The sequence below is a fragment of the Trachemys scripta genome, chromosome 1, assembly GCF_013100865.1.
Source record: "Trachemys scripta elegans isolate TJP31775 chromosome 1, CAS_Tse_1.0, whole genome shotgun sequence".
Lineage (NCBI taxonomy): Eukaryota > Metazoa > Chordata > Testudines > Emydidae > Trachemys > Trachemys scripta.
Genome location: NC_048298.1, coordinates 88690998 through 88715261, shown reverse-complemented (window position 1 = coordinate 88715261; position 24264 = coordinate 88690998). Strand labels below are relative to the sequence as shown.

Genomic DNA, 24264 nt, shown 5'->3' with positions numbered 1-24264 from the left:
GTGGTCGATTTATCGCGTCTAGACTAAACGCGAAAAATTGACACCCCCCCAGCCACCCCGCTGGATCGATCGCTGCCCGTCGATCCAGCGGGTAATGTAGACAAGCCCTTAGATGTAAACCATTTGAGGGCTCAGGAGAAGGGTGGTGATCCTGGGGAAAAATCTCCAAACTCCCCTTTCCCCCCAAAAAGCTAAATTCTCTGTGAGAGAGTGATACATTTTAAAGGTGCTTTTCAGGAGGCTAACAACCATTCTGTAAATTATAAACCATTTTGTTGGTGCTCTCTATTGGACTTACAGGTAACTGTGAATGGAATATTCTCTAACACCAATGCAGGGGGTGACCTTCCCATCTAAATATATATGCCGGTGCCTTGTGATAAAATGGAGTTAAAGCCTCAGTGGCATGAACTTAGGCTCTGATCCTGCAAACACTCACACAAATGCTGAAATTGACTCATGAGTAGTCCTATTGAAGTTAGCGGGGCTACTCATAGTCAGTGAAGTTACCCAAGTGAGTAAGCTTGTGCAGGATTGGGGCCTAAGTCTGTATGGCCAGGAAAGGATGCACAGTTTTTGGGCCCCCTTAATGGGTGTGTAGCCCCTTGTAATTCCTTGCAGCACTGGACTTTTCCATAGAAAGACTGATGTGTTTCTAACCTGTCCATTGGATATATCTGTAACCTGCAAAAGGCTCAGCTTCTCAGGGCTTACAAACCTAACATCATGAGATACTGGGTGAGGAATAGAGGCCTTGAGACAAATCAGTCACAGTTTGTCGTCTCACATACACTTTCTCCTCTGAAACACACTCTTCAAGACTGTGATGTTGTGAAGGCTCTAGGGACTGTGTTATCCTGGTGACTACTAATGTTGTGCTGTGTCTTTCGGGAGACCCAGGTTTGGTTTTCCCAGCCCAGATTGATCACTGGGATGTGAGCATTTACTGTCTTGTAAGCCTCTCTCTTAAATTCAGCAGTACTTGACTGGAATGACAGCCTACACGGGTACTGCCACAGAGAGCTCTCTAGTATCAGTCAGAGGTAATTAGGCGGTGGACTTAGGAATGCCTCAGGGATCAGAAGAACAGGAGTACTTGTGGCACCTTAGAGACTAACAAATTTATTAGAGCATAAGCTTTCGTGGACTACAGCCCACTTCTTCGGATGCATATAGAATGGAACGTATATTGAGGAGATATATATACACACATACAGAGAGCATAAACAGGTGGGAGTTGTCTTACCAACTCTGAGAGGCCAATTAATTAAGAGAAAAAAAAAAAACTTTTGAAGTGATAATCAAGCTAGGCCAGTACAGACAGTTTGATAATAGGTGTGAGAGTACTTACAAGGGGAGATAGAATCAATGTTTGTAATGGCTCAGCCATTCCCAGTCCTTATTCAAACCGGAGTTGATTGTGTCTAGTTTGCATATCAATTCTAGCTCAGCAGTCTCTCGTTGGAGTCTGTTTTTGAAGTTTTTCTGTTGTAATATAGCCACCCGCAGGTCTGTCACTGAATGACCAGACAGGTTAAACCTGTCATCAGAGATCAGACTGAGCAGTGAGACTCTTCAGTGGTATTTCTCTGGAAGTCCCATTAGTTTCTGAAGAATTTAAGCTTTCCTTAAAAATGGGGGGAGGGATAGAGCCATTGTTGTTCTCTGGCTGCTTTCCACTGTTCCATTGCTGCTCATGCAGTACTTCTGGAGTGACGCAAAGCAGCCACATCTGGCCCAGAGCTTTTTGCCTTTATGGTTGTGAATGAGAGCTGATGCCATGCTGTCTCCCCAAGTCTGCAAATATTTAGATGGAAAGAACATCTTAGAAAAGTGTGAACTGCCCTCCGTGGGGTGTTAATGAGTTCGCTTTATCTGCCAGCATCAGGTTTGGTCATTATCTCTTTTACTGCTGATCATTTAGTAGAAACAACTAGCTCAGGGGTGGGCAAATTATGGCCCGTGGGCCGGATCCGGCCAGTCAGGGCTTTGGATCCGTCCCGCAGGATTGCCATCCCTGTGGCGCCGCGGAGCCTGCACCACTGCTGGAAGTGGCCAGCACCACGTCCCTGCAGCCCCCGGGGGAAGGAGGGGAGCAGAGGGCTCCATGCGCTGCCCTCGCCTGTAGGCACTGCCCCCTGCAGCTCCCATTGGCCAGGAACAAGGAACCATGGCCAATGGGAGCTTCGGGGGAAGTATCCACAGGCGAGGGCAGCACGCAAAGCCCTCTGTCTCCCACCTTTCCAGTGGCCGCAGGGACGTGGTGCTGGCTGCTTCTGGGAGTGGCGCGGGGCCACAGCAGGCAGACAGGGCGCCTGTCTTTGCACCACTGCTACCCCGGAGCTGCTCCAGTTAAGCAGCACCAGGCCAGAGCCTGCACCCCCCACCCCAACCCCCTGCATGACCCTCCTGCACCTCGCACCCCTCCTACACCCCAACCCCCTGCCGCACCCCTCCTGTACCTCAACCCCCTGCTCTGAGCCCCCTCTCTCACCCCGCACCCTCCTGCGCCCCAACCCCTTGTCCTGAGCCCCTTCCTGCAACCACACCCCCTCCCACACCCCACACTCCCTCCTGCACCCCAACTCCCTGCCCCAGCCCTACATTCATGGCCCTGCATGCAATTTCCCCACCCAGACGTGGCCCTCGGACCAAAAAGTTTGCCCATCCCTGAACTAGCTGTTTGGGGAAACCAGGCAGAGTGCAGGATAACAAGTGGAGCTTGGGCCCCAGTCATTCCTTCTCCAATCTGACCCCTGAAATCATGTCATCTTTACCTAGTAACATATTTCCAAATGTTCAGTTATGGACACTGTCTAAAGAAATAATTGATTACAATCTGTAGGTACCTTTGTGGGGAACAAATATTTTGATAATGGACTCTTCAGTCTATCAGGGGAATGGTCTTATATGATCCAGTGGCTGGAAGTTGAAGCTAGACAAATTGAGACTGGAAACGAGGCATACATTTTTAACAGTGAGTGTAATTAACCATTGGAACCACTTACCAAGGGCTGTGGTGGATTCTCCGTCACTGGTGATTTTTAAATCAAGACTGGCTGTTTTTCTAAAAGATCTGCTGTGGGAATTATTTTGGGGAAGTTCTATGGCCTGTGTTATACAGGAGGTCAGGCTAGATGAACAAAATGGTCCCTTCTGGCCTTGGAATCTATGAGAATTAAGAGCATTTAAGGGGACAGTCTTCCACCTGATAACCTGTTGATTCAACACCAGAGACAGGCTTTTATTCATTCTTCTTTCACCCAGTGTTTTATTCTCCTAGGTTCACCAGACGATCTCTCTGGATGTAGAAAAGGTCCTGAATGCAGTTATCTTCAGAAGGAAGAAGCCTGCACTGCTCTTAGGTATGCAGAGGCTGTCTAGGGTCATGTTCCTGCTGCCTGGGACCAATAACTGGCACTTGCCTAGTTCCACAACTGTTTAAAGTAGATAGGGAGAATGTTGGGAGAGAAGTTGAGACTATTCGAAGGCAAAAAGAACACAAATAAGAGTGACCGATGTACTGGAGGTGAACATGCAGGTGGGAGTTTGGCACCTTTGGTGCATTTATCTTTGTCCACATGGGTGGCAGGTATCATAGGCTGGGGGAGGCTGTGCCTCCCCAAACAGCCAGGCGTGGCCCCGCCCATGCTCCACCCACAGGTCCCCTCCTCCTGCGTCCCGCTCTGTGGCTCCCCCTGTGCAGTAACCGTGCTGCCTGCCCTCCCGGCGCTCTGGGGCTGGGGGAACTAGGGCCGCGCCACCCATCCTCCTGGACTCTGGTCCTGTCCTGAGGGCACTAGCTTGGGGCAGGGGCTGGCGGCTCTCGTGGGGAGGGGGTGCAGAAGGGGCGTGGCCTCAGGTGGAAGGGGCAGGGCTGGGGGCTAGCCTCCCCCAGCCGATGGTTCACATGCCGCCCATGTTTGTCCACGACAGATTTGGGGTACTTGGGGCAAAGGTAAAATGAGTTTGGTGGTGTTCATCCCTGGTGGATATTTTTTCATTTCTTGAAACTACCATAGAGTTAGGTAACAGGGCTTGAAACTGAGCAAGAGTTGGAATAACAAGTGAGGTGGTGCTCCAGGGCCGGGTGTGTGGGGACTTAGTTTAGTGGCATTCATGCCTGCAGACACTAGCCAGTGCAATCTCCCTTTAATAGGTCCTGAAAATAAATCCACCCAACTTTTCCTTCTCTCCTCTGTCAGGCTTTGCTCTGGGCATTCATGTGCAGGGTTGGGTTCCTTGGTGCTGAATGGTTTTGGTTTCATGGGGTTGGGGTGGGGAAGGGAAATGCTGTGTTGTAATAACAAGCAGTTGTGTGTGCAGTCAGTATCCTTCAGTTCCTGCGAGCCATCCTCAGACAGAACTTCTCTTCCTCCCTGCTGGTGCTCGTAGTCCAGCCTACAGCCCAAAGCAGGATGGAGCCATCATTGTCAGAGGACGATGCCTCCCTGTATCCACTGGCCACGTGGCAGGTGCTCTCGCTTGTTGTCAGTCTGCAGAACCTTCTGGTCCAGGTACATTTACAGACATAAATAAACACAGATTAGTCTGAGGAAAAACACCTCAAATAACATGGCCCAAGGGAATTTCTCCCCTTCTTCACCCCTTACAGAATGATAGAAATTTGATCTGTAAGGAAGCATTAGACCATATTCTCCCACCACAGCCAGTGCAGGGCTGTTATATACGATATATCCTCCAGGACTTTGACCAGTCCAGCATGCTTTCACCATTTCCCTTGGGACACTGTTCCTCAGTCTTATAATTTCTGAACCAAGTTCTGGCCTCATATGACTTTATGGTGAACTGAGTGCAGAGCTGGCTTTGTAAGTGCATTGTATATTGCATGCCCTGAGGACGATGAAAAGTGTAATTTGCCTAAGCTACACCTTTTGCACCTCCTGTCTCTTGAATTTTCCTCTCTCAACAACATCGCCCTCATTCTTTTCTCTGTGTTTTCAGAAAGACCTATTGCTGTCTCAGACTGTTGTTGCCTGCCTGGAGGTCTTAATGGAGTACCTGCATAAGAGGAACCAGGGCATCGGTAAACCGCCCAGTCCTTGCTCATTTGGGCCTCAATCCTACTGAGCCTTCTGGCCCTAATCCAACAAGCACATGTCTGACGTCAAGCCCGTGGCTACAGTCCCATTGAAATCAAAGGAACTACTTGTGTGTCTAAAGTTAATCACGTGCTTCGGTGCATTGTTGGATTGAGGCCAGAACACCCAGGCCTCTGCAGAATCGAACCCTTGCTGTGGTCATGAATCCATCCCATGGTTGGTTTTCAAAAGAACAAAAATCACGCTCCCCATCCTCATGTCTGCTATGATTGAAAAGACTAGATAGCTTGGGAATGGGATTCAGAACCTTTCACCTGCTGGTCATTTGTTCCACTCCTCGAGGCCAGAACAACTAGGTGACTGAGGGGCCGAGAATGGATATGGAACCTTTTACCTGTAGGTTGCCAGTTGGACTTTGGTCCCAGGTTAGGGGCACAGGGAAATGGGATATGGAAATGGTGGCATTCCCAGAGACCAAGAGTTCAACACAGAATTTGAACTCAAGAACCCCATGTCTCAGTGTGCTCTGCTGGCGTGCAGAAGATTTCTTACAGTGGAGCCAGTGGAATAGAAGGTTTCCCTTAGTTCCAGCCTCCTGAATCAGGGCAGTGGGCTCTGTCTTCAGTCTTGAAACAGAAAAGTTCCCTGCTCCATGACCCATTTGAATCAGTCACAGAGGGTACGTCTACCCAGCAAGGAGGAGCCCACAGCAGCAAATCTCAGACCTTGGTGTAACACACTGCTGGGGACACCCAGAGCGTTACCTCTCTGCCTCAACAAAAGTGATCTTTGCTGGAGGTTAGATTATGTCAGCTCCCTGCCCCACCAATCTGTCTTCCTGACCAGCAAACTCCTCAAGGCTCTCCCAGTCCAAACCTTGCCTCGCAAGTAATGATCAGTGAACTCCAGCCACCCAGCTCCTCAAAGTGACGTTTCTCTGCAGTGCACAGCAGCTATCACTGTACATTCACTGAGGATATTAAGTTTGCTGCTCTGTTAAATAGTCAGTACATTACATCTTAATTTAACTGGGGTAAACACATCCTTTCTTCAACCACAGCACTGAATGGGTTTATAGTAAAACAAGTTTATTAAACAAAAGTTATGGTTAAGTCAGACCAAGTAAAAGGCATAAAGGTAGAAATGGTTACAAGCAAATAAAAGTGAAAACAGGCCTCTAAAAGACTAAAACTTAATCTAGCAAGATACAGTCTTTGTTCAAGGTAGGCTCTCTCCCCCACAGTTGTCTTTCCAGCTTTTTCTGGCAGGATCCAGTTGGTTCCTTTGTCTCCTAAGGTGAAGGATATGGAATCTTTCTGTGTTCCCTATAGCCTCAAGGGGATTGTGTTTGTCTTACAAGTCAGGAAGGCCTCTTGGCGATTCAGTCTCCTGTCTTTCTGTGGGATGCAGGAGCCATCTTAATTCTCTGTCTCTTGAGTTCATGATCAGGATAACCCCCATTGGTTTAACTTGATAGCTTTGTTTACTGCTAATATCTAAATTGAGGTAAACCCACATTCCTTTGTCTAGGACAGACCTGTTTATTAGCTTTCCCTGGGGTAGGCTGTCTGGTCTTAATCATGTTAGAGAGAATTCATAACTTCACATAGAACATTAATTCATGCATTTTACAGTGATAGTAATAACCAGCATGTTATTAGCTTTCATATGATGCCTTACACAATATCTTTGGATAAATATCATGATGACAGTGTTGGGGGTAGTGAGTTAAATCATAGAATATCAGGGTTAGAAGAGACCTCAGGAGGTTATCTAGTCCAATCCGCTGCTCAAAGCAGGACCAATCCCCAGATAGATTTTTTCCCCAGATCCCTAAATGGCCCCTTCAAGGATTGAGCTCACATCCCTGGGTTCAGCAGGCCAATGCTCAAACCACTGAGCTATCCCTCCCACCAGAATTGGCTGTGTCTGATGAGAGACAATGTACCCTATGTCAGTGGGCATTAAGGGCTGTTCGGGTCACTCCTGGATCTACAGACTCCGGCTTGTGGGGCTCTCACTACAGCGCTAAAAATACTTTGTAGACCCTAGGCGTCAGGCTGGAGCTGAGGATCTGAAGCCCACTGCCATCCCTAGGCTTCAGAGCCCAAGGTCCACCTTGAGCTGCAACTTCAAAGCAGGCTACACAGCTGTTTTTAGAGCACTAACCCTTGGCTAGGAGGCTTGCTTAGATCCATTCATAGATTCCAAAGGCAAAAGGGACCTTTGTGATCATCTAGTCTGACCTCCTGTATAACCCAGGCCATGGAATTATTTTGGGGACATTCTTAGAGCAGATATTTTTGAAAAATACCAATCTTGATTTACAAATCATCTATGATGGAGAATCAACCATGACCCTTGTTAAATTGTTCCGATGGTTAATTACCCTCACTGTTAAAAATTTACACCTAATTTCCAGTCTGAATTTGTCTAGCTTCAACTTCTAGCCATTGGATCTTGTTACACATTTCTCTGCTAGATTGAAGACCCCATTATTAACTATTTGTTCCCCCATGTAGATAGTTGCAGACTATGATCACGTCACCCCTTAACCTTCTCTTTGTTAAGATAAATAGATTAGACTCAAGGAGTTCAATCGCTATAAGGTATGTCTTCTAATCCTTTAATCATTCTCTTGTCTTTTCTCTGAACTCTCTCCAATTTATCAACATCCTTTTTGAATGGTGGGCACCAGAACTGGACACAGTATTCCAGCAGCAGTCGCACCAGTGCCAAACAGAGGTAAAATAGCCTCTCTACTCTACTGTACTCTACTCACTCAAGATTCACCTGTTTATGCATCCAAGAATCACATTGTCCCTTTTGGCCACATCATCACTGGGAACTGACATTCAGGTGATTAACCACCACAACCCCCAAATCTTTTTCAGAGTCTCTGCTTCTCAGGATAGAGTCCCCCATCATGTCGATATAGCCTACATTTTTTGTTACTAGATGTATACATTTACACTTAGCCATATTAAAATGCATATTAAAATGGTTTGCTTGCACCCAGTTTACCAAGCAATCCAGATCACTCTGGATCAGTGACCTGTCCTCTTCATTATTTATCACTCCCCCAATTTTTGTGTCATCTGCAAACTTTATCAGCGATGAGTTTATGTTTTCTTCCAGGTCATTGATAAAAATATTAAATAGCCTAGGGCCAAGAACCCATCCCTGCAGAATCCCGCTGGAAACACGTCTACTTGATGACGATCCCCCATTCAGTGGCGTAGCCAGGATCTAAGAGCAGGGGGAGCAAACATAAAAAAGGTGCCCCCCCTTGGCTCCTCCTCCGGCCACTCAGCACGCCTCCGCCCTTGGCTGGCTCCTCCGGCCGCGCTGCCCCCCGCTCCATTGGCTGCCAGCCGCGCTATGCGGGCTGCCCTGCTGCGCCCCCCTCTTCCCCCCCCGCTCCTCCGGCTGCTGGCCATGCTGTGTGGGCCGCCCTGCTGCAGGGAGCGCGGCTCAGGCGCCTGGGGACGGCTCCACAAGGCGGGGTGGCAGGGGGTTCCACAGCAGGCCGGGACCAGCAGGGCTCGCTCGCAGAGGTGTCGGGGCTCGCCCCGAGCGGGGCTGTTCTCCCGTCCCCTGGGCAGGCTGGGAGCCTGGCGCCGAGCCGCGGTAACGCTCCCTCCCGCTGGCGCCCAGCGCCATGGCTGCACCCACTCCCAAACTTTGCCTCGGGCCGGGCACAGAGGCGCAGCTGGCTCCCAGCCCGCCACCCGCGCCCTGAGTCCCACGGCACCGCCGGGCCTGGGCAGGAGCTGGCGGCCACTCTCCGCTCCCCTTCCCATGCGGTGGCCAGCATAGACGGGCCCCTGAACCTCTCCACCACCCTGTGGGCAGCAGCAGCCAACCGGAGCGGCGATGGCCCTGCCTGGCCGGGCCCCGCTGTCGGTGTTCAGCGTGCTGCTGCTTACCCTGCTGGCGCTGCTGGCGGCCGCTGCCTTCCTGTGGAACGGGATGATGCTGGCCGCCATCCTGCAGGTGTGCACCTTCCACTGCGTGCCCCATAACCTGGTAGCCTCCATGGCCATCTAGTGCTGCCCCCCACCCTGCTCCTTTGGCCGCGCTGTGCAGGCCGCCCTGCTGCGCCTCCCTCCCCCGGCTGCGGCTGCTGGCCACGCTGCGGGCCGCCCTGTTGCGCCCCTTCTCCCGCTCCCGGGGCTGCCAAGTGCCCCCTCCCCTTGTCTGCTCTGCTCCCTTCCCCGCTGCGGGTGCACTGAGCCAGGACGTTCTCAGCGGGGCGGCTGGCAGCACTGAGTCTGAGCCCAGCCAAAACTCAGCCTTTCCCTCCCAAGGCTGCTGCCAAGGCACCCAGCCTCCTCCCCCCTCACCACTTCTCCCCCCGGCCGCTGGCCCCCCTATTGCCGGGCAGCATGCACCCAGCCCAGCCCTGCTGCCGTGCATGCTCCCCCCAAACCCCCACTGCCGCGCGCCCCGGCCCGGCCCGAGCGCTCCGGACCTGAACGGGCCCAGCAGTGCAGGTGCGCGCAGCCCGTCTCCGCTCTTTACCTGGCCGCCTGGCATGCTCCTCCGGACGCGCCCGCAACCCCCCCCTTCCATGGTTCCTCCGGCCGTGCTGCCCTTCAGAGAGGAGCAGGCCCCGCCCACTGGCACTATATAAGTTAACCCCTAAGGCACCGCTTTTGAAAAATGTGATTAGGGGAAGCAGCTGCTTCCCCTGCACCCCACTAGCTACGCCACTGCCCCCCTTTACAGTTACATTTTGAGACCTATCAGCCCATTTATAATCTATTTAATGCGTGTCATGTTAATTTTATATTATTCTAGTTTTTAATCAAAATACTGTGCGGTACAAAGTCACATGCCTTGAAGAAGTCTAAGTATAATATATCAACATTATTGTCTTTATCAAAAAAAGAAAAAAGTTGATTTGCATTAATTACATTATCCTCCCTTAATTCTTTATTAATCAAGTCCCATATCAACTGTTTTGTTATCTTGCCTGAGATCAATGTGGCTTACAGGCATATGATTATCCTGTTACTCTGTTTATCCTTCTAGTCTTCTGGAACTTCCCCATACTCAAAGACTTACTGAAAATCAATATTAATGGTCCAGCGAACTTCTCAGCCAGCTCTTTTAAAACTTTTGGATTCTGGTTATCTGGAGCTGGCGATTTAAAAATGTCCAACTTTAGTAGTTTCTGTTTAACATCCTCCAGAGATACTAGTGGAATGGATTGTTATTATCTAATGATGAGACTATTTCATCTGTTTTTTGCCCCAAATACAGAACAGATATATTTATTGAAGACATCTGCCTTTTCTTCATTATTAGTGATAATTCCACCAGTTTTATCTAGTAATAGACCAATACCATTGTTGGGATTCTTTTTGTTGCTAATATAGTTAAAAAACTCCTTCTTATTGACCTTCTCTCTGGTGGCTACAGATTTCTCCTTGTGTCCCTTTGTTTCCCTTATCAGTTTTCTACAGTTCCTAACTTCTGACTTATATTCATTGCTATCAAGCTATCAAGTTCCCCTTATAGCTGCTTTCACTTCCCCTCTAAACCAGGTTCATTTTTAACCAGCACTGGCTTCTTCCTCAATTGTGGCTTTTTAGGCATCTATAGTAAGGTGTTCTTAAATGATTCCCAATTATCATTCAAATTTTTCTTATTAAATTCTTCCTTCCAGCTGGTTTGGCTCGTAAGTGCTTTGTGAAATTGGCCCTAATAAAGCACCAAGTATATATATTTCTGGTCTGGACTTAATGCTGCTTTCCCATTATAAATGCGATTAATTCATGATCACTTGTACCTAAGCTACCATTAATTTTTAGTTCTATGATTTAGTTCTGCTTCTGTGGGCTATGTAAACATACCCAGAGAGAGAACACCAAAGAATGAATGAACATCAAACAAAAGGGTCATTGTTGGCAGGGAGGAAACTAGTAAATGAAAATGTGATGTTACAGATGAATGCCACTCGATAGCCCAAGTTTGTCTCTGATAAAGTCCCCATAGAACAAAAGAGAGAGCAGATTAGTAGGAGGTTCCACCGATTCAATATTAAACAGATCACATGCTGTTTCAGCATTTCAGCAACAGTGTAATATATCACAAACTGTGGAGTTTTGGAGTATCCTAGTTTGGAATTCTAAGAAAAGGGGAAACAGTATGGATCTGTTTTTATGGCCGTAGTGCCCAGAACCCTGGGTCAGGATTGGGGTCCCATTGTGCTGGGTGCTATAGAAATACACAGGAAGATATGCTCTCTATCCAGGTAAGAGCTTACAACGTAAGAAGGTGAATGACCTACAAAAGGTGGGGAGACAACCAAATGGGTACAGTTTTTCTATACACTCTCAGCTTGTTTACACACCCAGTTGCACCGGTTTGATTTAAGGTATGATTTTAAACCGATTTAGCTAAAACTGGTACAGAAGGCTATGTGGATGCTCCTTTTGGTCTGAACCAGGCTTATTTAGCTTAAAGGCAGATTAGGAAGGTGCTTAAGCAAAACTGAAATAAGCCACTCAAGCTGAAATGGGAGTGTCCACAGGGGTTTTAGTCAATTTAGCTAAACTAGTTTTATTAAACCATTACAAACTTTTGTGTAGACAAGGTCTACTCCTTGGGGAATTCTGCACCAAAAAAATAAAAATTCTGCGCACAATATATGAAAATTCTGCACAAATTTGTATATTTTGTCAAAATAACACAATATAATCATGCCAGTTACAATTATTTTGGTAATTTATTTCAAAATATCTGTCAGCAAGTGTGTCTGTAACAATACAGACCAAAAAAAAAAGATTCTGGTAATTTTTTTTTGACAGATAGATTCCTTACGAGGCATATTAAGACAGAACTTTGTGTTATTTATTTAAATTACAATACAGAACTGTATTTCTTACATCTGTCAGCAGCAGTGCAAAGGCTTGGAGGATTTGGGGTCATGGAAGAGCTGAGGGAGCGAGGAGCCTAGGAGTCAACCACGAGGGTGTTGGGTGTGGGTGGGAGGTTTTTCTTTGGGGGTGGGGATTGTTATGGTGTTGGGAAGCCTCCCCCATGCAGACCCTGGCTGACCCCAAACCTCTCCTATTCAATCAGGCACTTCTGCCCCTGTCCCCGCATCCCTCATCCCCATGGGTCTCTGCAGCCCCCCACCCCGTCCCCAGGCTCAACGCTGTCACCCCACTAGCTCCTGAACCCATGCTCCAGTCTGCCCCCCCCCAGCCATTCTGAACCCGTCTGTGACCCCCCAGCAGCCCTGTGTGCCCCACTCTGTCCTAACCTGGCTCCACAGGCTGGGTGCTGTGATGAACTTCTACTCCTGGGGGAATTATGCAGAAATGGGCATAGAATTTTGTATTTTCCCACATAAAATATATTTTGCCTAAGAAGTGCTGCAACTCCGCCTTTTGCCCACCTGAGGCCGCTGTGGCGCTAGTACAGCTGGCATGAACGCAGCTGACTGTTCTGGTACCACAGCGACCTCTGATGAGCAAAAGGTGGAACTGTAGCACTTAGGCAAAATGATTTTTATGTGGGAAAATACAAAATTATGCAAGACAGATGAATTCTGTGCATCCACACATGCGCAGAATTCCCCCAGGAGTAAAGGCCTAAATGTACATACTGAGCTCTTGTTTTCATTACTAAATGTCCTTCAAATCTAGCTGACTGCCCCATATCCTATCCTTAATTAGTTGGCCTAATCACTGTGGGCATCACAAAAGAAATGGGCCTTGCAGAAGAATTTGAAAGAGGAGAAGGTAGTGGCCCTTTGGATAAGGCTGGGGAGAGACTTCCAGAGGTAGAGGCAGTGTGGAAGAAGGCATGAAGATGGCTGTGGGTGAAGTGGGCAGACAAGGCTAGTATAAGTTGAAGAGCAGAGGGGGAGGGGTAAGAGGATTTCTCCATGATAATATAATGGGGTGTAATTATTTATAGGTGTACAATATTAACACATGGCCATATGTAGGTGATGATAATATCTCTCACAGTGAGAGCAGAACCTAGATTTCCCTTGTAGTTCCGGGCTAGGGATAGCCCCCTCTTCTTTCTGAAAAGTGCCCCTGGAGATCTGTTTAACCATCGCTTGTACAAATGCCAGAGATGGGGAGAAGGCAACTTGGGTTTACTATCTCAAGATGATTGAGATACTTATCTGATACTGCAGCCCCCACCCCCAGTACTTCAGTGTCTGAATTAGATATGAGCTCAAGTCCTGGTTTGAGGCCCCAAACCAGAAAGCAGTGGTTGAAGAAGAGGCTACACCTTTGGTCTCCTAGCTGATAAACCCTCCCTTGATGAAGGGATATAAAACAAATACCACTTTTGTCTCCTGTGGCTTGGTGTCTCACAGGAAGAACAGAAGGATTTGGCATGAAGGACTCCTCTTACCTAAGAGCACCCTGCCACTGCGGTTTTTAAAACCACCTGTGATGGATTTCTCTTCTTGCTCCTCCAGCACTCCATGTCGTCTCACAGCCCTGGAATCGATTCCTGCTTTTCACACTACTGGATGGCGGCGAGAACTCCTTCCTTCGTCCAGAAATTCTCAGGCTGATGACTTTGGTGAGCAGGGGAGGAATAGACAGTTCTGCGAATCGATTGTGTATTAGTACAATGCAGGTGTGTACGTTATTGGATGGTACATCATAAGTTTACCTCCCAACATGCACACTTCCATTGCTTTCACTCTGTAACTGTATTCTTGACCCATAATTGGACAACAAACTAATAATCTTGAAGTGCAGAAGGGAAGTCCCCTATACATTTTGACCTTTAGGTGGATACACCCTGTTCTTCCTCTGTGTAACATTCCCATGATACGTGGGGACGGGGAGAGAAAAGAGAATATGTGGTTTTCTTTACTTTGCTGCATTGTTGAAGCACTGGTCTCACATGTCAAATATGTGTGAAGATATTGTTGAACGAAAGATGATGGCAGCTGATCTAAGACTCTGCCCTTCCCTACCTGAAGTCTTGCCTGCACAAGAAAGTTGCATTGGTTTAACTTCAGTTTCAACTGATTTAGTTAAACCGGTGCAAACCCCTGTGTGGATACTCTTATTTCAATTTAAGGATGGCTTATTTTGGTTAGGCTTCAACTGATTCTTAATTGACTAAAGCTAAACTGAATTAAGCCTGATTTAAATCATAAGTAGAGTGTTTGCACAGCTTTTTGCATCGGTTTGACTAAATTGGTTTAAAATCTCACCTTTGGTTAAGTGCAGCTTCCTTGTGTAGCTGTAGATGAGTCACCGCTGGAATCAGTGTGACTTCTGTTATTAAATGCCCCTTTTTCCTGTTGGTCAAGTTTGTGAGATACCGGAGCAGCAATATTATTTCTCAAAGTGAAATTAGCCAGATACTCCAAGAAACAGCAAAAGCCAAGTTAGCAGAGCTTCCTGGTGCCACATCCCACGCTCTACGCCTCTTTCTACTTCAGGTAAGAGTGCTGGCAAGGCCCAGGAGGAAAAGGGAAATGGGGGCATGTGGGAAGAGGTTATAAGAAGGGGATCCTGCAAACAATCTCTTCTGTTTTTGCTATGAGACTTGGGAAACGCTTCGGGTTCTGTGAGGTAGAAGATAATGGGGTGGGGAGGATCCTGCAGATGATCAGCTTGGCTGTTTGTGTCTAGTGCAGTCAGGGAGATACTGTGGAACAGGAAAGCAAAACGTTTCGAGCAGTGCCCAGATTGTTTCGTTTATGTTGCTATGAGCCCCTCTGCCTATGGAATCTCAAGCTTTGTAATAAGAAGAGCGTGGGGTTCATTGCCATGGATGGGAGAGTGGGGGAAGTAAGGGATGGAGATGTGAAGGAACAAACAAGTTAGTTGCCCTTTGGTCTGGAAATCATCCCTTTCCTTTGGTATTCAGCTTCAGAGTGGGAGTTGTGAGAGGGAGCCAGCCCAGGAAGGGACCATTCAGACCTTGCTGGAGAGCCTCCAAGCCAGGACCCGGACCCGGACCCATCTAAGCCCACAGGACATGGTGTATCCTTTTGCAAAACACACATCCTTGGTAAAGGACATTGCTAAGCAAGGCGTAGCAGTTGGGCTAGGGGTGATATTTAATCTGTTGTTCCATGCCATCTTCCAGCTAAGACTGAATGAGAGTAAGACTGTATTCAGTACATCTCCACTTGTTGCAGATGCCAGGACCCTCATGCCAAGAACTGGCCATGGGCATCGTGTGGTGAAAAAAATTCTAATTGTGCAGAAAAGGTATTAATGATACTTAGCCCCTCGCTACCTGTGCTGGGAACGGTGTCCTGGTGGGATGATGCTTGTCCATCAGAGACAGCTTGAGGAGTGAGCACAGGACTTGGAGCCAGGAACATCTGATCATGGCCCCGTCACTGACTCCTCCCTAGGACGAGTGATTCACTTAACTTCTCTGCCTGAGTTTTCCCATCTGTTAACCGGTGCTGCTACTCATTTTTCCTTCCTCACAGGGTGACATGGAGATAACTGGATGCTTGTAAAGCACTTTGAAAACAACCACCATTATGCAAGGACTAGGTATTATTGTTAGCCCTTGTTAAAAGGGCAGGCATGTCTTGTGGCATTGTCAAGCATCTCCCCCACCCAGCCTGGGCTAGAAGCAGAGTTGATGGGCACTGCTTGCAATTACAACTAGCTCTTCTCAACCAGAAGGGTCATTTAGCTCAAAGTTGCCATTGTTGGGGGTTGGGAAATAAATGAGAGAGCCTAGAGTATATGCCTAATTAAGTAGCTACTTCTCTCAAAAATTAGCTGCTTTAGCCTGCCTGGCTTTTTTGCACTGCATTGTCTCAGCCCCAGACACTGTCTCTTTTCTTATGCCTGTGCAGGGGACTCTGTCCAAAGTGCTGCTGAAGCTAATGCTGTTGCGAGCCACCTGTAGTGCAGTGATTGTGAGGCATCTCTGTTGCTTCTGACAGTCACATGGGAGTCACCCCTTAAGGATCTATCTTTTAAGTAAAACCCCCACTGGGTGGCTGGCGCCACCCTCAGGATTCCTGCCAGAGTGGTTCCACCATCATCCCATATTGGGAGCAGAGGTTTGCCCCAGAACAAAAGTTCTCAACCTGCACGTATTGATCCCATTCCCCGTGAGGTTCCCTGCAATTGTCTTTTTTGCGGGTAGAGGGGGTAGCACCCTGAGACATCTCTCTTATTCCTTGCCTCTGGGCTGTTGCAACTGGTCTTGCCATGCGAGGGAGGCCCATAAAGCCTTGCACTGTTTTTTACAAAGGATTCTGGATGCATCTGAATAGGAATGGTGATGAATGACTGCATGTGAGGGTCACTGTATGGAAGAGTGAGAATCCTCTAGTTGAAAGCCAGGTTTTTAAGTTTAACATGGTCTGGAAAGCCGTTCCGCTCCCCACAGCCAGAACCCAGTTTTAGGGAAAGGACAGTGTAGTAGCTTCTCAGCAACATGTGTTGAGCACTGCCCAAACAGGAAATTACAACAGCGAGTTGGGTTTTCCTGGCTTGTCCTTCCCTTTGGTTTTCCATTCATGCCATTAACATCAGATGCCTGGGAGGAGTGGCAGTGTCTCTCTCGCACATTGCAGACTGAAACAAGAGGAGGGAGCACGTGGAGCAGAGAAATAAGAAATGGACAGAGAAAAAAACATTCCTACCCTTTTTCCCAGACAGTGGCTTAGAGAGGAGCAATAACAGAAATGGTTGGTAGCTGGTTTTCAAAAGTTATGTGTTTACTGTTGTTGAAAAGCAATCACAAAATAAAATCTTTCATTCCCTCTTTTTTCTATTCATTTGTTAGAAATGGCTTGGCTGAAACCTGCCCTTCCGGTCAGACTTGCATTCATTGGGAGCACACCACAGCACTTCCCAGGTGGTATGTGTGGGGGGAGGGGGTGTCTCAGCCTGTAGCAACACTTAAAATAGATTGAAACAGAAGGGGGAGCTCTCAGCACAGGGACCAGCAAGGAGCATGAGCGCTGCTTACCTAAGCCAGAGCATGGCAGCTCCTCTCTCCTTATAGTGGAGATGGGGGATCTGTGTCACATACAGACACAGGTAACCCCTTTACATTAACCCTGGCTCTGCAGCCTCCTCTCAGAGCCCCTTCCTTCCACTTGACAGACTTGTAGATGCAATGAAATAAATTCCCTACTTCTCTATATTAGACTCACTTCTCCAGAACTGTGGTAGCATCTGAATGTGTCATGGATCATCACTCTCATTATCACGAGCCTCCAGCTACTCCTGCTGGCCACAGCCAAACCTTTTATCTTAATTGCTTGTTCCTGAAACACCTCCAGTGGTATACCATCTATTTTCTTTCCCATTCAAATGCCCTTTTCTCATCCTCAAACACGTTTACAACTGTCGGTGAGGGAAAGGTCCCAGGCAGGTGTTGTGGGAGGAGCTGTGTAGCCCCCAAAGGGGGCCTGCTGGGCAAGCGGATGTAAGGAGGGAGAGGGCGTTTCCCAGGGCTGTTGCTGCAGCCAACCAAAGCCTTTAGGAAGGAGAAGAGAGCAAGTGGTGTTGTTGCTCGCTAGGGCCCACGGTGTGGTGTCCACTGGCCATAGGTGGTCTCCCGTAGCTTCATGCAGTGCGCGGCCCAGCCCCTTTCCTTGTTAGTATAGTGGTGAGTATCCCTGCCTGTCACGCGGGAGACCGGGGTTCGATTCCCCGACGGGGAGAGAGTGCTACCTTTTGAATGGGGAGAAAGAAATGCCTTGCCCGGCCAGCACGTTCCTCATCTCCTCCTTGTATGGCGACTTCCGCTCACACTTCCCATCCTGGTGCTGATTTTCACCTCCAGAGAGACAATTAGCCCGCAAGGCCACCCCTGCCCTAGCGAAACCCTCTACATCGCCTCCAGCCACTGGGCCCAGCTTCAAGACCTGCACGTCGGGGCATGCTTCACAGTCGCAAAGGGAACAAAGAGTCTGGTGGCACCTTAAAGACTAACAGATTTATTTGGGCATAAGCTTTCGTGAGTAAAAACCTCACTTCTTCGGATGCATAGAGTGAAAGCCGCAAAGGGAAATACTCTGGCCAAGGGCATGAGGACAATCGCCTGGCCTAACGTGGTGGCAGCTGGTCAAGGGGTGAGGAAGAGAGAAAAGCGGACAGGCAGCAGGCTGGGCTCCTGTCTTTTTTCCTTTTGTTACGATTTTAACTGTGATAGTCATGGGGAGACTTGAGAAATCATAGAATAGAATAGAATCATAGAATATCACGGTTGGAAGGGACCTCAGGAGGTCATCTAGTCCAACCCCCTGCTCAAAGCAGGACCAATTCTCAACTAAATCATCCCAGCCAGGACTTTGTCAAGCCTGACCTTAAAAACCGCTAAGGAAGGAGATTCCACCACCTCCCTAGGTAACCCATTCCAGTGCTTCACCACCCTCCTAGTGAAAAAGTTTTTCCTAATATCCAACCTAAACCTCCCCCACTGCAACTTGAGACCATTACTCCTTGTTCTGTCGTCTGCTACCACTGAGAACAGTCTAGATCCATCCTCTTTGGAACCCCCTTTCAGGTAGTTGAAAGCAGCTATCAAATCCCCACTCATTCTTCTCTTCTGCAGACTAAACAATCCCAGTTCCCTTAGCCTCTCCTCATAAGTCATGTGCTCCAGCCCCCTAGTCATTTTTGTTGCCCTCCGCTGGACTCTTTCCAATTTTTCCACATCCTTCTTGTAGTGTGGGGCCCTAAACTGGACACAGTACTCCAGATGAGACCTCACCAATGTCGAATAGAGGGGAATGATCACGTCCCTCGATCTGCTGGCAGTGCCCCTACTTATACAGCCCAAAATGCCGTTAGCCTTCTTGGCATCAAGAGCACACTGTTGACTCATATCCAGCTTCTCATCCACTGTAACCCCTAGGTCCTTTTCTGCAGAACTGCTTCCTAGCCATTTGATCCCTAGTCTGTAACAGTGAATGGGATTCTTCCGTCCTAAGTGCAGGACTCTGCACTTGTTCTTGTTGAACCTCATCAGATTTCTTTTGGTCCAATCCTCTAATTTGTCTAGGTCCCTCTGTATCCTACCCCTACCCTCCAGCGTATCTACCACTCCTCCCAGTCTATCTACTCCTCCTCCCTCCTCCCATCTGCAAACTTGCTGAGAGTGCAGTGCACGCCATCCTCCAAATCATTAATGAAGATATTGAACAAAACTGGCCCCAGGACTGACCCTTGGGGCACTCCGCTTGAAACCAGCTGCCAACTACACATGGAGCCATTGATCACTACCCGTTGAGCCTGACAATCTAGCCAGCTTTCTATCCACCTTATAGTCCATTCATCCAGCCCATACTTCTTTAACTTGCCGGTAAGAATACTGTGGGAGACCGTATCAAAAGCTTTGCTAAAATCAAGGAATAACACATCCACCGCTTTCCTCTCATCCACAGACCCAGTTATCTCCTCATAGAAGGCAATTAAGTTAGTCAGGCATGACTTGCCCTTGGTGAATCCATGCTGACTGTTCGTGATCACTTTCTTCTCCTCTAAGTGCTTTAGAATTGATTCCTTGAGGACCTGCTCCATGATTTTTCCAAGGACTGAGGTGAGGCTGACTGGCCTATAGTTCCCTGGATCCTCCCTCTTCCCTTTTTTTTTAAAGATGGGCACTATATTAGCCTTTTTCCAGTCATCCGGGACCTCCCCTGATCGCCAAATAGCTGTGGCCATAGGTGAGGTCAGCGGCTGCCCCGAGAGCGCAGAAGTGGGCTGTTCCCACTTGGCTGCAGTGTCACCTGGCGGCTGGCCGTGATCATCTAGTGGTCAGTAATCTGCACTGTGGCCGCAGCAACCTGCCTTCGAATGCGAGTGGCGTCTTTGCTTTTTGGTGGGGGATCTCCTGATGCATGCCCAGTGGCTCAGCCCGATCGTGTCCATTTGCAAAGAGAGCCAGCAGCTGGTGCCTAGTTGCTGCTTGGTAAAGGAACGTCAATGAGGTAAATCCATCAGAAAAAGAGTAACGGGGATGAGTAACAGGAAGTTTTCCTGGGCGCCAATGTCCGGAAGCAGCGTATTCCATCCTGGAAAGGGCTGAGTTTGGAATGTGTGGCCACTGCGTGTTGAAGGGGAGGATCTTGCGGGCCTGAGAAGCTACGGCCCTGAACAGGGGCTTCTAAAGCCAAAGGAAGCTTGGTTGAGTTTGTGATGGCATGAGTTTGAGGAGCATGTGAAGTGTAGAAGGGGGAGGGTGGAATGAAAGGGTTGTGAGAGGAAGAAGGTGCTGAGCAGCCCGTTGGTGACGGAAAGGTCCCAGGCAGGTGTTGTGGGAGGAGCTGTGTAGCCCCCACATATGGCTTGTTGAGAGACTTTTCCCTGCAGCGGGATGGGGTCTAGAGATGGGAGGTGCATCATGGCTGTTGCTGTCCTGGGGTACCCGTGGGCCAGGCCGGGGTGGCTCCAAGCTTCAGCTGGTCCTGGTCTCCTTTGGTCGTGGGCAGGGGGGCTTTTGATCCTCCAGCCAGTTTTGGGCTCCTCTGGCCGAGAGGGGGGTGCATGGAACTCCTCCAGGCAGAAGGGGACTTGTGGTCCTGGCCGTGGGGAAGGGAAGGGGGTCTCGGGAGTTCTGCTGTGGAAGGGGAAGTGCAGGTGGAATAGGCAGATGGGGCTAGCCTCCCCTAAGGTGGGCTCCACCTCCCGCCTATGGTGCTCCTCTTCTCTCACTGACTGACTTTCCTTCTTATCTCTCTGTAAAATAGAACTATCTCCAGACTCACCTCTTCCGTGGTGACCTCACCCAGTAACCCAACAAGCACTTTTTCCCAATCATGGTCCTTAATATTGGTGGCCCATTAGCTCTTTTCTCACTGACTCTCAAGTACCTACCTAGCTCTTCTTTTTGTAATATATCCACAGCCATAACTTTTCTAGGTTGGGATATATTAGTGTGACTGTGGCATTATATTACATATATACTGTGCTTTTTAAAACAGTGATTGAGTGAAATTATATGATTTTCAGAACAAAAAGTCAGATACAACTTCCTTTGTTTTTCTGCTGGGTAGTCCTCTTTCTTTAGCAGATCTTTTCTGCATCCCATCTATTTCAATTTGCTTGTCGCACTCAGAGGTCTTGTGTACAAAAGTTTCTTTCTAGAAAAGTTCCCCATTAGTGCTGAACGTTGGTTCAGCTTCACTGGGGTTAGCTGAGCTGGGTAGACTGCTGCAGACATTTAACTGTGGATCATGTCTTCCTACCCAGAACAGATCTAAATAACATGGTGTTACAAGTGCCTACAGTGGGACTCCCAATGTTGCTAACAGTAAGACCAATGACAGTTGCCCCATGGTGGATGGTGTTTCTTTGGGGTCTGCCATCTAAGTACTGGCCCTGCTTAGCTGATGGATCACAGCACTTGGTGGTGCAGCTGCAGGCGTTCACACTTTAAGGACTTAATCCTGCAAACATTTATGCAGATGAAGTGACCCAGTTTTATCCATGTGAGCAGTCTTACTGACCTCAGTGGAAACACTGGAATGAGCAAAGCCATATATGCAAGCACTGGCCTGAGCTAGCCTTTTGCCTGTGCATATTTAACACTTTAAATCTACACATTTTATTTTGAAGGTTATCTTTTCATTTTCGTCATTTAGTTTTGATCCATTTCCACTCCATGTTCTGTATGATTCATAGATTCATAGATTCTAGGACTGGAAGGGACCTCGAGAGGTCATCGAGTCCAGTCCCCTGCCCTCATGACAGGACCAAATACTGTCTAGACCATCCCTGATAGACATTTATCTAACCTACTCTTAAATATCTCCAGAGATGGAGATTCCACAACCTCCCTAGGCAATTTATTCCAGTGTTTAACCACCCTGGCAGTCAGGAACTTTTTCCTAATGTCCAACCTAAACTTCCCTTGCTGCAGTTTAAGCCCATTGCTTCTTGTTCTATCCTTAGAGACTAAGGTGAACAAGTTTTCTCCCTCCTCCTTATGACCTTTTAAATACATGAAAACTGCTATCATGTCCCCTCTCAGTCTTCTCTTTTTCAAACAAAACAAACCCAATTCTTTCAGCCTTCCTTCATAGGTCATGTCCTCAAGACCTTTAATCATCCTTGTTGCTCTTCTCTGGACCCTCTCCAATTTCTCCACATCTTTCTTGAAATGCGGTGCCCAGAACTGGACACAATACTCCAGTTGAGGCCTAACCAGCGCAGAGTAGAGCCGAAGAATGACTTCTCGTATCTTGCTCACAACATACCTGTTAATACATCCCAGAATCACATTTGCTTTTTTTTGCAACAGCATCACACTGTTGACTCATATTTAGCTTGTGGTCTACTATAACCCCTAGATCCCTTTCTGCCGTACTCCTTCCTATACAGTCTCTTCCCATTCTGTATGTGTGAAACTGAATTTTCCTTCCTAAGTGGAGCACTTTGCATTTGTCTTTGTTAAACTTCATCCTGTTTACCTCAGACCATTTCTCCAATTTGTCCAGATCATTTTGAATTATGACCCTGTCCTCCAAAGCAGTTGCAATCCCTCCCAGTTTGGTATCATCTGCAAACTTAATAAGCGTACTTTCTATGCCAATATCTAAGTCGTTAATGAAGATATTGAACAGAGCCAGTCCCAAAACAGACCCCTGCGGAACCCCACTTGTTATGCCTTTCCAGCAGGATTGGGAACCATTAGTAACAACTCTCTGAGTACAGTTATCCAGCCAGTTATGCACCCACCTTATAGTAGACCCATCTAAATTGTATTTGCCTAGTTTATCGATAAGAATATCATGCAAGACCGTATCAAATGCCTTACTAAAGTCTAGGTATACCACATCCACAGCTTCTCCCTTATCCACAAGACTCGTTATTCCTATCAAAGAAAGCTATCAGATTGGTTGACACGATTTGTTCTTTACAAATCCATGCTGGCTATTCCCTATCACCTTACCACCTTCCAAGTGTTTGCAGATGATTTCCTTAATTACTTGCTCCATTATCTTCCCTGGCACAGAAGTTAAACTAACTGGTCTGTACTTTCCTGGGTTGTTTTTATTTCCCTTTTTATAGATGGGCACTATATTTGCCCTTTTCCAGTCTTCTGGAATCTCTCCCGTCTCCCATGATTTTCCAAAGATAATAGCTAGAGGCTCAGATACCTCCTCTATTAGCTTCTTGAGTATTCTAGGATGCATTTCATCAGGCCCTGGTGACTTGCAGGCATCTAATTTTTCTAAGTGAAAAAGTGTTCTTTTTTTATTTTATCTGCTAAACCTCCCCCCTTCCCATTAGCATTCACTATGTTAGGCATTCCTTCAGACTTCTCAGTGAAGACCGAAACAAAGAAGTCATTAAGCATCTCCGCCATTTCCAAGTTTCCTGTTACTGTTTCTCCCTCTTCACTGAGCAGTGGGCCTACCCTGTCTTTGGTCTTCCTCTTGCTTCTAATGTATTGATAAAAAGTCTTCTTGTTTCCCTTTATTCCCATAGCTAGTTTGAGCTCTTTTTGTGCCTTTGCCTTTCTAATCTTGCCCCTGCATTCCTGTGTTGTTTGCCTATATTCATCCTTTGTAATCTGTCCTAGTTTCCATTTTTTATATGAGTCCTTTTTATTTTTTAGATTATGCAAGATCTCATGGTTAAGCCAAGGTGTTTTTTTGCCACATTTTCTATATTTCCTAATCAGTGGAATAGCTTGCTTTTGGGCCCTTAATAGTGTCCCTTAGAAAAACTGCCAACTCTCCTCAGTTGTTTTTCCCCTCAGTCTTGATTCCCATGGGACCTTACCTATCAGCTCTCTGAGCTTACCCAAATCTGCCTTCCTGAAATCCATTGTCTCTATTTTGTTGTACTCCCTTCTACCCTTCCTTAGAATTGCAAACTCTATGATTTCATGATCACTTTCATCCAAGTTGCCTTCTACTTTCAAATTCTCAATGAGTTCCTCCCTATTTGTCTAGAACAGCTTCCCCCCAGTAGCTTTTTCAACCTTCTGAAATAAAAAGTTGTTTGCAATGCAGTCCAAGAACTTACTGGATAGTCTGTGCCCCGCTGTGTTATTTTCCCAACATATATTTGGATAGTTGAAGTCCCCCATCACCACCAAATCTTGGGCTTTGGATGATTTTGTTAGTTGTTTAAAAAAAGCCTCACCCACCTCTTCCACCTGTTTAGGTGGCCTGTAGTAGACTGCTAGCATGACATCACCCTTGTTTTTTACCCCTTTTAGCCTAACCCAGAGACTCTCAACACTTCCATCTCCTATG

General features: G+C 47.5%; 1 protein-coding gene and 1 non-coding gene across 5 annotated transcripts in view; both read left to right on the top strand.

Annotated features, from left to right (window-relative positions):
• The window catches only part of MEI1 (meiotic double-stranded break formation protein 1), a 56526-nt gene extending 39725 nt beyond the window's left edge, over positions 1 to 16801 (top strand). The window contains exons 25-31 of one of the 4 annotated variants that reach the window (XM_034775150.1): positions 3284 to 3365; positions 4327 to 4517; positions 4966 to 5047; positions 13519 to 13682; positions 14371 to 14502; positions 14934 to 15049; positions 16577 to 16801. In XM_034775150.1, the coding sequence (XP_034631041.1) occupies positions 3284 to 3365; positions 4327 to 4517; positions 4966 to 5047; positions 13519 to 13682; positions 14371 to 14502; positions 14934 to 15049; positions 16577 to 16622 (813 nt within the window). In that variant the 3' untranslated portion in view covers positions 16623 to 16801. Of the gene's footprint in view, positions 1 to 3283; positions 3366 to 4326; positions 4518 to 4965; positions 5048 to 7761; positions 8077 to 13518; positions 13683 to 14370; positions 14503 to 14933 lie in introns of those variants that run through there. The other 3 variants (XM_034775161.1, XM_034775142.1, XM_034775170.1) reach the window with 3 other exon arrangements.
• An 842-nt stretch (positions 16802 to 17643) lies between these two features.
• Positions 17644 to 17715, top strand: TRNAD-GUC. The gene has a single exon. It is a non-coding gene; the product is annotated as a tRNA-Asp (tRNA).
• The last annotated feature ends 6549 nt before the right edge of the window (positions 17716 to 24264 follow it).